At 37.4% G+C, this 13774-nt stretch overlaps 1 protein-coding gene across 1 annotated transcript; it reads left to right on the top strand.

The window, feature by feature from the left end:
* Positions 1-3934: 3934 nt before the first annotated feature.
* On the top strand, positions 3935-13583 carry CCHa1 (CCHamide-1). Its single transcript, XM_065481114.1, has 4 exons — positions 3935-4122; positions 10801-10836; positions 10894-11162; positions 13085-13583. Exons 1-4 carry the CDS (start codon positions 3969-3971, stop codon positions 13103-13105), a joined length of 480 nt encoding a protein of 159 aa, XP_065337186.1. The 5' UTR covers positions 3935-3968; the 3' UTR covers positions 13106-13583.
* The last annotated feature ends 191 nt before the right edge of the window (positions 13584-13774 follow it).

Genomic DNA, 13774 nt, shown 5'->3' with positions numbered 1-13774 from the left:
AGGGCTGAAATGTAGCCCTTGAAATTCTACACAAGTACACCAAGTTTCATAGGTGCAATCGCGATACTTTTGCTGCAATTCGAATTTGAAGTTTGAAAACCTGCTCGAGGCCGCTTTACCGCGCATGCACTTTGAGCGGCGAGTTCGCCTCTTGTTCGTCAAGTTGATTTTTTTCGCATTTCACTTGCTTAGAAACACCAAGAGGGCCTAGGGTAGACCAAGGAAGGTCGAAATCGACCTTCAGGGTCTGTCCCTGACGTGACCCTGAGATACAAAATTTCTAAAATTTCCAATTTCATCGAATTTGGTGTCTTTTTATAGGTTTTCACCACTGTACAGCTCAAATATACAGCCAAAACTGCCGAATAAAAATCCTGAAACCGGTTCTTGAAGTAATTGTGGTAGACATTCATCCAGACGTGATGTGCAAAATGGTCAAAATTTTAAAATCTTAAACTTATGAAAAGTTGCTTCTATTTTGCACACATGAAGTTCATAATATGTGTTGATAATAAAGGATCTTATGCTTAATACTATGAAAAAATGTTATTAAATGCACTGGCAAATAAGCTACTTTTAAAAACCAAAAATTTTTGTTTCCTTTCTTTTTCAAATAAAAAATTTTAAACATGTAATTTTTTTGTTATTTGCTCAAAATAAATATTTTCACTTTTTAAAAAAAAACAATCGTTAATTTTTAACACTCAATATGAACTTTGTGTGTACAAAACAGAAGAATCATATCATAAATTAAAGATTTCAAAATTTGACCATTTTTAACGTCTGGATTTTTGGCTAGTACCCCAATTATTTCAAGAACATGTTTCAGGATTTTCATTCGGCAGTTTTGGCTGTATATTTGAGCTGTACATTGGTGAAAACCTATAAAAAGACACCAAGTTCGATGAAATTGGAAATTTTAGAAATTTTGTATCTCAGGGTCACGTCAGGGACAGACCCTGAAGGTCGATTTTGACCTTCCTTGGTCTACCCTAGGCCCTCTTGGTGTTTCTAAGCAAGTGAAATGCGAAAAAAATCAACTTGACGAACAAGAGGCGAACTCGCCGCTCAAAGTGCATGCGCGGTAAAGCGGCCTCGAGCAGGTTTTCAAACTTCAAATTCGAATTGCAGCAAAAGTATCGCGATTGCACCTATGAAACTTGGTGTACTTGTGTAGAATTTCACGGGCTACATTTCAGCCCTGAACCCCAAAAAAATCGTAGGGGGCTATCATCCCTTAATTTTGAATTTTCAAAAAAAGGTCGCAAAAGGTGACCTTGACCTTCGACCTGCGAATTTTTTGTAAATGTAAAAGTTGTTCAGGATCAAAAACTAGGTTGGGCAGTGAAAATTTTAAGGTGATACCTCAATGCAGTCAAGAGTTGCAGTTTAGAATTCATTAACACAATTCGTTTTTCGGGTATTTTTGAGATACCGAAAAAATAGGGAACGCCCCCATTCCCGAGCTTCAAATTTGGAATTTCACCATCTATTAAGAAGTACTTTAAGCAAATATGACTGCCACCTAAAAATTTCCACGCTGAAAAATCGCGTCCAATCGACCTCCAATCTCGCAAATAACTGCTCAAAAAGATTTTAACACAATTTTATTGTAATATAAATCTCACTATGTCCATGTTTCGAATATGTAAAATTTGCGAAAATATTCCCCACTACTTAAAAAATTGAAGCGGAAAGTAGTTTTTTGAAAGTGAAACCGACTTGGTCAAATTATTTGTCTGCAATTTTGATGAATTTATGTGACTGTGCAAATTGTCTGTTTGTATATATTTTGACCTATTTTCTTAATTAAAAAGCTAAACCCTGTAAATACCATAGATTTACTAAATAAAACTTAAGTAATCGTCATGTCATTCGTTCCTTCTTCCTTATCGTTGGCTAGCCCCTGTAGTCATCTTATGTTTAAAAATTTTTTCCTTGAGAAGCAGTCGAGTCGGAAGGGGAGTTGGTTGGTTTTTGTTCCAAAATAATCCGTTTAGAACTATTATTGCAATTATAATTCAATGAAGAGATTAGAAAACAAATCGTTAAATAAAGAAAAAAGGATCAGAGGAATTTTCAGGTAATTTTTGGGTTTAGTGAATGATGCAGTAGGTAGTTTTGTCGCTGTCGTGACACGACTCGGCCTGATTTGCCCCAACATGCGCCTGCAGACCCAAGGCGCAGCGCGCGGCCGCCGGACGCTCCGGCCGCTACCCAAGAACTACACCGTTTTATGTATAAAATTGGTCTTTCTTTATCTTTCCTTAAACGATAAGCGAGCACTGTTTAACCTAAAGTAACTTTGGCGCCCCAAACTGTAATTTTCCCATCTCTGGCTGGCACGTGACACCCCAAGCGGCGTCACACCACCCCCCGAGCGTCGAGGTGGCATTCGCCGGCTCGGTCCGCAGACGGTTTCCTGGCCTCTGCCGAGCAGCATCTCTCCTGCGCCTCTTGCCCCTCTTTTGCCTTGCCAGTCATAGTAAGAATTTATCTTTTATTTTCAAAGTCTCGTCCGCGTAACTTAACTTCAGTAACGTAATTATGGCCAATTTCGCGATTGAAAGTCTTTTTCTCTCTGTTAGAGTCACTCTGAATAATAAACCAAACAACCTAGTTTTTAAGCCCAAATCTCCGCTGTTTGTCTTTCTCTTGACCAGCAATATAATTAAAGGAATACTTAAACGATAAAGGAACCTGAATATTTCATCATTAATTAAAGGCTCACTTAAGGAGCAGCCTTTTTCTGTCTCAAAGCTCATTGAATAATAACTAAAGCTATTTAAAGTGATATCACCGCGGCATGTCCTGATTATTCTCGGCTTGCGGCCTCGCGTGGCCCTCGACGCTGAATAATTAAGATTGGCTCCGGGACTTATCAATTGTTTACAAGTAAATCTTAGTTCGACTGATCTTGTTTGGGCCCTTCTGACCGATGAAGGAATTAGAGCAAAATAGTAAGAATTAATTATCAATAACTGAGAGACGATTGATCGTGAGAGGCAGCCGCCGCGACGATGAGTTAGAGGGATGGCTCGGCGGCAGCGAGAAGGCTCGGCGAGGCCAGGAGGCCGCTCCAGTTCTGCGGGCTGTAAGCTAAGGGGTCGGAGGGCACTAATCATGTATTTTGGTATAGCTGTGTTGCAGATAGTCGCAACAGTCGCAAAGAGGAAGAATGGTAGAGTGGAGATTCGCACAATTTCGTAAGTTATTGTTCAGGAATTAGTATACAGTTAATTGTTTCGTGCGAATGGTAATTAACAATCCTCTGCAGGCTTCACTTTGCTTTACATTAATATTCATGTAAGTACATTAAGTTAATGCAGCCTGAAGGGCCCAAACAACTTCTTAACAGCATGAGGAAGTGCAAGATAATTTTTCTCAATATTTAACTCATCATTTATCAAAAGAGACATTATTTGTATCTATTACTCATTTGTCATTAGAAAAAATGCCCAAATTAAGTTCCAAAATCTATTCTTTCATAAAGCATCCTGAAATGTGTGATGAAAATTGAATTAAAATATGAAAGATTATGTATACGTATAGTTTTATATTTTAAAATTTCTTCGATAATTTTTCCTCCGAATTTCCGCCCTGACGTCATGCTGAAAAAAATGACGAAGATCCGAAATTGCGGGCGGCATACGCCCAGCCTATTGAGCTGAAAAAAAATTAGAGACATAAATTGCACGCGTGCGTGTCAAGCAGCTTAATTAAAACAAATGCCAGCACGCCGTGTCAAGCAACGACGAGCAGAGTTGAAAAATGAAAAATCCGTCACCGGCGGCAGCGGCAGCGGCGGCCGCCGCGTCCCTTACGTGCGTGTGTGCGTGCGTTGAGCGGCGCCGCGCGGCGGTGACGGTGGGCGGCCTAGAGGGGACGCTTGCGCGGCGCCGGCCGAGAGCGGCCTTATAAGGGGCTGGTCTGCTCGGGCCGGGGTGACTCTGCAGCCACACGCAAGCATGGCCCACCAGCAGCCTGCAGCCATGAGCCACTCGGCCAACGGGCTCTTCGTCTCGGTGGTCGCTGTCGTCACCATCTCCTGCCTTCTTCCCAACACAGCCGCAGGTACCCCAAAAAGAATTTCTCCCGGCGTTGCACCAAAGTTTTTTAGGGGTAAAAATCAACACTTTATAATATATATGTCTATCGTCTAGATTTGCATGGGAATGCTCCTTTTTATTAAAAAAAGTTCAAATAACAGAAAAAATTATTAGAAACAAACCGCGATTTTTTATTTTTTTTCCAGTGTTGGTTTTCTTTCATTTAGGGTTGATTCAGATCTTAGAAACTTGTGAAAATTGCTGTAGAGACTATTTAGTTTGCTGCCATTTTTTTCTATTTGAAGTAAAATAAAACGTTTAGCATTTGATATATAATGGTTTTTCAGTTATTAAGGTTAAGAATTTAAATTTAAAGTTTTATCGCAGGGAGATGATTTGTTGCAATTTTTTACTAGTTTAAGGCTATTTTCCCCTTGACCCCATTTTTTACTAGCGATTTTCTGCCCAATTGTATTACATTTTCGAGAAATAGCAATTATTATTGTTTGCCAAACTTTTGCCTCTTAGAGGAGCTGTGGGACCAAATTAAAGATTTATGAATTTTGTCGTTGCATGAATTCATCGTAACATTATTATGACATTTTTTAGAACCCAAGGATAGCAGAGATTAGGATCTGATAACTGGTCAAAAATCCTGTTACCCGCCTTCATAAGAAATAGATTGGGGGGTAACAAGACTGTCGGATCCTAATCTCTGCTATCCTTATTAGAACTTACAGATTTAAAATTAAACATTGAAAACTCTACTGGAAATCAATAATTTCGTAGAAAAATCAAACCATTTACGTTTTTCGCCATTTTGTAACTAAAACGAACTGTTGGGATAGATTGTCGTGTAAAAACTTCTTGTTATATTATCATTGCACAAGTTTTGAGGTTTTTTAATTAATTAATACACACGTCAACTTAAACCAACGCATATATCCATGAGAGGTCACATTACACGAATAATCCAGAAAAAATTGTAGCGGTTCATGAGCGCAGATAAGGCTTCAGATTGCACATTAATTTGTAACTTAACAGCTTCTAGCAGTTTGATTCACGAACAATAATTCAGAAAGAACACAAACAGAATAAGGATATAATAACAATAAAATTACCCGCGATTACCGACAGTTGAAAGCCACGAAGCGTTATAAACTTAAGAAAAGTTCATAACAGAGGGCCTTCTTCTACCATTGCATTTTTAAGTTTATTTTTTACGGCTTCAGAAGCGATTTAGATGATTTATAAGTGCTCAAAAGTCATGGAATTGCGTTCTTCGTAATCATGTGATATCCTTATGAATATCATATGAACAAAAATTATTTGATATTATGATCGGCACTCAATCAGGCCGAAAAAAGAAATTTGTTCTAGAGTTGTAGGCCAAATTTGAAGCGAATAAAAAGATAGGAATGTTTTAAGACGATATTAGCATTATAAAAATAAGTGCAAAAAATTTCCATGCTTTAATAAGAAAGCAATTTCATAAGAAATTTAAAGATTTATTCAAATAAGCTTTAATAACAAATACAGTTTGTTTGGAAAGTCATTTAGTATTCAATATAAGATAATATCTAATAAATTGTGTTGCTATTACATATAACAGTTTTTTTCTTTTTTTAAATTTGTTCTACCTTTGGTCTAAACTTTATTCAGTAAATTTTCTAGGGGGAAATATTTGCTTAAATGTACCTCTAATTAATTTAATTAGTATAATTAATTAAAATCTGCTTCTCCCTCGTAATGATGCATAAACTTGTCTGAAATTTCAGGGGTTGCTCATCCTCTTACTTATTATACATTCCTTCTGTGGGTTGCCTTTATGAATATTTAAGATCAAATCTGTTATGAAGTTATCGTTCTCTGATCTGATGTTTGGAAGACTTTTCAAACCCCCCGCCAGACATGAATTCATTTAAATGATTTAAATAATATGCACATTTTAATAGAAGTAAGTCGTATAGTAAGATCCTGTTTCATTTTTCTTAGACAACTCTTACAGTTATCCAACTTAATGTTTACAGGTATAAATAGAAGGATATTTATCTGCTTTCGTCAGAATGATCTGTTTATTTGAAATTGTAGAATAATATCTGGTTGAAGTTACGTAAGAGTTCACAACTTAGTCTTTTCCAATATTTATTTTACTAAACGTAAGGAAATATCGCCGTCTGCAAAACATTTGCTGATGAAAATCTATTTTTACTGGGTAAATAAACAGTAAAGTAACAATTTTATTATTTATTTTTTTTTTTTTTGCTCTTTTTATCCCTGTCCGAGGACCGGAGGACCGGGAAGGGCGCGCACTGCACTAGCACGAATGCTGAAACCCGGGTCCCAATAACACCGCGAACGGATAACATGGGCGCACCAGGCCGCACAGGGACCCAGACCACTGAAGGGCCACTTGCCTCCGCACCGAGGACTGCATTGAAACGCTAGACATTTGTCCCGTGAAGCCAAATCACGCATGCTGGAAAGGTGCAAACCAGCAAGTAGCGAGTCGGCGCCGGTGCGCCTCCCAGCCCGTTGAGCAATTTGAGCAATTCGAGTCACTAAACTAACCACTTTTTGCCATCTCTGACATTGGGTAGCCAGTATTAGATCTCCCAACTGCTCAAATACCTCTCATTGCTTTGACACTCCTGAGAGTGCCTTAACAATGCGAGCCAACGGGCTGGTTTACAATGCGAGCCAACGGGCTGGTTTAATTTAGATTTATTAAAAAAATATTTCACCGCTACATAGGTCCTGATTTCTTTTATTTTCATCACTTTTATTTCTTACACCCATTCCTCAGCCTCATTTTGTTAAAGTCGCATGCGAGGAAAAGTTTTCGGTATGCAAACACCAGCAAGCGAGCTGCCTTAATTTGCTCTTGATTAATTATCACACCACCTTTCCTCTTGTTCTTGTCAAGTTGCCGTTCTCCCTTAACTCGGGACGGAGTTTCTAACTCGAGTTCACCTGTTGTAGGTTTGAATATTCTTTCAAACAAGCATATCGCTTTCCTATTATTTCCGGAAATTCTTTGCGCGCCGTCCGACGTGAAAGGAAACAGAAAAATTTTCGATGAGCGCGTCATTTTGCGCAGCAATTGAAACGCCGTTTTCAGGCAATGCAGCGTTAGTGCAGCGGATCTAACGGAAAATTGAATATTATGCCACTTGTGGCAGCATCCGTCCGCGTTTGTCTCTCTGCATTTGCAAATTTCCTCTCGCCGCGCGGCGGCCACAAAAGGATCGACCGTGCGCCAACAAATTGTTATTGAAAGGCCGTGCTCTTTTGTTTAATCTGCTCACTCGCTCTGTATTTTTTCGCTCCCTTTGTTCCTAAACACGGCTCCAGTCCGATAAGATAAATAATTGGAAAAAGTTGGTCGATTTGCATTATAAAGTGCTGGGCGAATTTGCATGCAGTTGCGACCGGAAATGGACTGTTTGTTGAGAGCTGTCAATTGCAGATTATGCAGATTTTTCTGTGAAAGCGAGTGAATGGAATGGCACTTTATTTATCTCACTAACTATTAAGCTCCTTTGCGACTTGTGTAGCACTTGTGAATATTCAGAACGTGTTCAAATGGAGCTAGATGGGAAAATCAACACTATTTCGATTCTATAAACAAAATACCAATCACTATAGGGTTGAGAATTTAACCCTATATTTTTAATCGTTTTTTTTCTGTAATTCTGATACTTCTAAATACCATATCAGAACGAATAACCCAATTAAACTGTTTAAAGTCATCTAAACCACCTTTGCAGCCTGACAAACACGTTAAAAATGTTTATAATATGGTTTAAATTTTCTCTACAGAAAAATGTAACTAAAAATTATATTTTCTAGAAGATTTGTAATGAATAAATTAGTTGAGGTTCTGAAATTTCAGCTATTTCTAGTGTTGTATGCGATACTTTTGAAAATTATGATTGAAATCACGATTCCCCGTTGATTTCCCGTGTATCTTTCAGAATTTGTTGGTTTTTAAAGTCGGAAATAGATGTCTAAGTCAAAAATGACAGACAATTATTTTGCTACATCTATAGAGATAATATGAAGGATTTATATATCTTTTTATATTTTTTTAGAGTTTTAAAAGGATTTGTCGACTTCTTTCAAGAGTTTTGGGCCTCGACAAATTCCCTGATTGATTTATTTCTATATTTTTTGTTTGATTTAAAAAAAATGAAAATATTAGGTAAAAATGTTCCCAAATTAAAACAATTGCATCTCTCAGAAGATACGATATGTTTGCAAGAATATCGCTTGAAAAGATAGGTAAAAACAGTCCCAATGGGCTTCAAAACAGTCTAAAATCATTGTACATTTTTTGTTAAAAAATGTCAAATATTTGCAATTTTGTAAATAATATTATCTTGTAACTATATATTAAAAAATTACAGTTTTTCTTGTTTCTCAGACTGACATTTAATAAAATATAGGCTTCAGTTCTAAAATAAAATAAATTTTCAGCAAAAATACTGCCATGAAACTTTCTCACTGCAAACGTCATTTCATTCCAGACAAAGAAATAAAAACAACATGCGCGGTGTATTTTTGTTTATCATATATGCAAGAAGAATTTCCCCAGAGCTGCACTGCGGTTCCGTGTTAAATTATGCTCATTGAGGTAAAGAGCGTGCACTGCACGAAATGCTTCAACTAACATTTATATTTTTCTTCGCGTACGCACAACGCAGACAAGGGAGTTCCATAGGCACAAAATGCTGCTGTGTCTCCGAAGACCTCAGTTGCCAAGCAGTCACAGAAGTTTTTGCAGTTGCGGCTCGTAATAAAAAATGCTCATCCACTTCATAATACGCACTTATTAGAGTGTGCTTGAACTCATTTCCAATAGCAGCGGAAGCACACGGTGGCTCGTGGCTCCTGAACATGCGCTTCGCCACGAGTTTGTCTCGGTTCTCTCATTAATATATGGTTCATGAGAGCCACTTGCAATTTCACACTGAATTTAATCCAACAACGCAAAGAGAGATCTGTCGGTTGGAATAGCCATGAAGTTAAAAATGCTCGCAACATCATTGTAATTCAAATAAGCAGATTATGTTGGAGTGGTGTTTCATCCTAATATTTTTAACAAATTTTTCAAAATGATATCAAACGAGGTAATTAGGCTGTTTATTCGTCTAAACCGAAAAGGAAGTTGCGTAGAGCCAAAAGATTCTTTAAATTTAGTATTTTTAGTTCAATAAATGAAATCTTCTATAATATTGGAATACATTTCAGGAAGAAGACAAGGTTTCCAAATATGACCGATATTTAAATTTTGTCTGTTTCAAGATTTGTGGATATTTACTTACCACAATTTACGAATATACCATTTTGCATTGTTAGCTATAGCACGCATCGTGGTTCGTTGAGTACAAGTTTTTTCAATTAAGCAATAATTTACGTACAAATGTGCAATAATGAAATCAGGTCTAATTAGCAGAAAAATTAATCATTATTTCCATTAAATAATTTCAAGGAGTAATAATTAAATGGATGTTGTGGTTCATGATTTTTTCCTTGTCGTTGCGATGTAACCAACGGTGTGCTAAATGTGAAGAAAATTATCCTCCTGAAAAAAACATGATTTTCATTAGCAAGACAAATTTTCATCGCAAGTTCAAACGGCAACCTGATAATTTGTCAGCACTTTTCCCAACATTTAGAAGTTTTTTAAAGTAAAGGTAAAAAGGTTTTTGCCAATTATTCTGTATAGCTTTACTTGAAATATGGTAAAAAAATGCAAATATTTGGTCGTTTTTTCAGACAAGACGAAAGGAGACTTTAAAATGGGCCTGACTGCAATATATCTTAGGCAGTTTTAGAATTTTTAAATATTTCATTTTTAAAAGAACTGATCGTTGTGTTAACTTATGGGGAGCAAAATATGTTTATAAATAAATATTGTATCACTTTATGCCCCGTGATATTAAATCTGAGTATCAGATGATATCGTTTTTTTTCTATGAATCATCTAACTTGCGAGTGCGGCTCAGGCGTGGGAGTCTATTTCTCACTCTTCTCGTTTTTGCTGCACTCTGAACGCACTATTTTACACTCGTTGCACGCGCAGCGCGATATATTAAAAAAAATATGGATAAGGAATAAATGAGAATCACAATTATTATCTAATTTAACACGTACCATTATAACTTGATTTTCAACGCGAGTATAGTGATGACTATATAGTATATACGTTCTTATTTTATCGGTTTTCCGATAGCTGTAATATGTTTCATCGTCTGTGTAATTATGTCTCGGATTGAAAGTCCAAAAAAATTGGTCCACCACTTCAACCAGAATATAAAACAAAATATACAAAAAACAATGCAATTTTATCTTTTTTGTAGTTTGAGCTGTATTCATTATCAAACAAAGTATAAAAACCATACTAATCGTCAAGAAAAAGCATCTAATTTGCTTTGGTAAACTGCTAAATATTTGATAATATCAAAATTTAACAGCCAGCAAAACCCTTAACACACATGCGTTACTGTTTAGCTTAGCCTGTTTAGATTTTGTTTAGTTTTGCCTCTAGTTTTTATGTAACTCAAACCAAATATTACCCTTTCTAAATTCATATATACGAGAAAATCTGACCAAAAAATCACTCTTAACATTATAGTGCACATGATTGCTTGTAAATAAAACAGAGCATGAATTTTGTTGGAGGTGAATCAAGCATGAAAACACATCAAATAAGGAAACATTTAAACTAATAATTATTTGTTCACAGGGTCTTGTCTTCAATATGGACACTCTTGCTGGGGAGGTGAGCCATTCACCCAACTAATCTCCACATCTTTATTCATAAAAAACTGTTTTTCAGCACACGGAAAGAGAAGCAACATTGCACCTTTGGCGGACCTAGTGCAGCCCGAGGTGTCTTTGGCGGCACCCGCGGACGACTCCCCCGCGAGCTGGGAGCCACCTGAAGATGCATCGCTGGAGCAGGAGGCGGTGCTCGCGCCCAGAGACCCTTGGCAACGACTGCGGAGACCTCTGCACCTTGACAGACTCCAGACCGGCAGCAGGCAGAGGGACGAAGACGACGTCGACTACGGGGTTCCCCCACCTCGTTGGATATACAAAATTATGGTACGCCCAGAATGAAATCACTTGGATTTTATTGATTTTGTAAATTTGTGGAAGGGAAATTTGGAGGCATCGTGTTGTAATGCTTTAATTGCCTTTTCCAATAATTATATTGATTTTATTAATTAATCGTTACATCATTACGAAACGAGTATCACCAAGAAGATAATGTTTGAAATGTTTGAACTGCATAAGAATTTAATTCATTAAAAGTTTATATTAGAGGCCTGCTTAAAATTACTTTTTTTTCAAATTTGTTGAGTTTTTGGACTTTGACATGTTATAAGGGGATCCAAACTACATATTTATATCACGTCTAGGGTGTAGCCCCTGACAGTCAATTTTCAAAATAAAGAAATTGTTAATTCAGTAGCCAAAACAGGACAGGACAATGGTGGCGTCGGTCGGAGAAAAAGAGAAAGAAACGCGCCACGTTCTCTTGCTCTCTCCGCAAATCCTCACTCTAATCACTTGCGACACACACTCACTCTCACAGGCCCGTTTTGGACGATCGTCCTGATTGTTCCTGAGCCACACCGACTCCCTGAAACTGACTAACTCCCCCCGAATCTCTCTCCGCTCCTCTACTTATGCTTTCTCTCTTTCATTGACCGACCCCACCACGCCTAAACCAATATACAATCTGACACCTTTATGTACAGCATGATAATTGTTCCCAAAACCATTAACAACAAGTGTGCCGGCCACTAAGCGTTTTTTTGCTGACCGCCTCCTCGCTCAATGCTAAGTCCGCTGATCCCGCGGCCTTGAGTGCTCGTCACCTTGCAATGTTGTGACTTGTGACCTATTATTGTCTATTTTGTTAGCTGATTGTCTATAGACAATCAGCTCTTTCCGCGCACTTATCCATAAAGCACGCACGCAAAATAAAAAAAAAACATCAACATAATTTCCCCTCACAACAATAAATTTCAAGTTGAATGTAAACAAAAACCAGGCTTCGTCCTCGTTGTTTTAAAGAATTTGATTTTTGGAGCAAGCCTCAACTGCATGCCTCATGAATAGGACGTACTTGATCACGTCGAAACTGGTCGAAGATTAAAACAACGAGGACGAAGCCTGGTTTTTGTTTACATTCAATATGAAAACAACCTCGAGTGGCCGCCTATTCCAATATTTAAATAAATCTCAATTTTCAATCAGGACCAGGGCACGACAAGTTTTTCAGTCTAGAACGAGACAGGAGCGCAAAATCTTAAAGACCAATTTTATACATAAAACGGTGTGGTTCTTGGATAGTGGCCGGAGCGTCCGGCGGCCGCGTCTTAGGTCTGCAGGCGCATGTTGGGGCAAATCAGGCCGAGTCGTGTCACGACAGTGCTTTGCATACTCTATATTCTAGACCATTCAAGAAAAATAAAATTAAATAAAAGGTTTTTAATCTAAAGAGGGAGTGGTTCTACCAATTAAATACAAATTTAAAAATTCAAATATTCAAATTTTTAATTATTGCCCGAATTCATTATCTTTTTCTTGAAAAACGGTCAATATTTTACTTTGCAAAGTAGGGTCTGAATTATTAAAAGTTCCTGTAAACGTAAAAATCAATTACGTATAACAAAACAAATAAACAGTTCATAAACTTTGTAATGTTTTTGAGGATTTATTTTTTCTGAAAATATATTTTTTTTTAATTTCTCCATAAAAAATGAGCATGCATTTGTAAATACATATTAATGTATATGAATTAATTCCATGTTTAATGTTCAATGAAATAGTGCACTGCAATGACAGCTGAAGCTTGCAGGCATCGTAGGCATGAACAAAAAGACGAATATTTTCAACGAGGAACTTCCAATTTTTTCTCCTCCCATAAAAATTTAATTTTAAAAAATCTCGTTTTTAAAATATATCTTTTCAAGAATTAATTATTAAAATATTAAGGAATGTCTGATTTCTTGCAGAGACAGACAGCAAACAACTAGGACGAAAGAGCAGACACCGCAACGCAAACAACCATTCCTTCCCTCTTATTCTGAGTTGACCGTTTTGGAGGCGCGTTACACTGATTTTCCGGCGCTTCCCCGCGCACCATCCGTCCGAGGGCTGGCTTGAAAAGGACGCGGAGCTGAACGGGGGAGCGGCCGTTTTTAACTTCAATCACGCACGAGGACGCAACGACTCTCTGCAGAACACACTCGTTTCGCTAACTAAGTGAGGGGAGAAAGAAATAATTTTGCAAGAGTTGAACTATATATACACGCCAGAGCATTGTTGAGTAATAATCTTCAATTTAAGCTTCATCGTACCCCAAATGAAATTACAAAATGTGTCCCTTGACTTCCTCGTCGGCAGAGGCTGGGCTGCTGACCTTCCGTCTCGTTATATCCATTTTTGTCTTTACATTGTTTTGCTGCTGGGCATTATCCTTCACGTTTAGCCAATAAAGCATTTCAACTAACACACGACCGTGTTATCATTCATGAAAACATTATTTTTTTGAAACAGTTTCTATACGTAAAAAATTACCCAATAGAATAAAAATGAACTTGATGTGTTAGTTTAAACCTTTTTATTGTTTCCTTAATGGTTTAATTGAGAATTCAAAACCCGGAAAAGCCTTGTTACCAATGCATAAACTGATCCTTGAGGAT

The sequence above is a fragment of the Cloeon dipterum genome, chromosome 2 (assembly GCF_949628265.1).
Source record: "Cloeon dipterum chromosome 2, ieCloDipt1.1, whole genome shotgun sequence".
NCBI lineage: Eukaryota > Metazoa > Arthropoda > Insecta > Ephemeroptera > Baetidae > Cloeon > Cloeon dipterum.
Note: the sequence above shows the minus strand (reverse complement) of the source record. Positions and strands in the feature narration are given on the sequence as shown.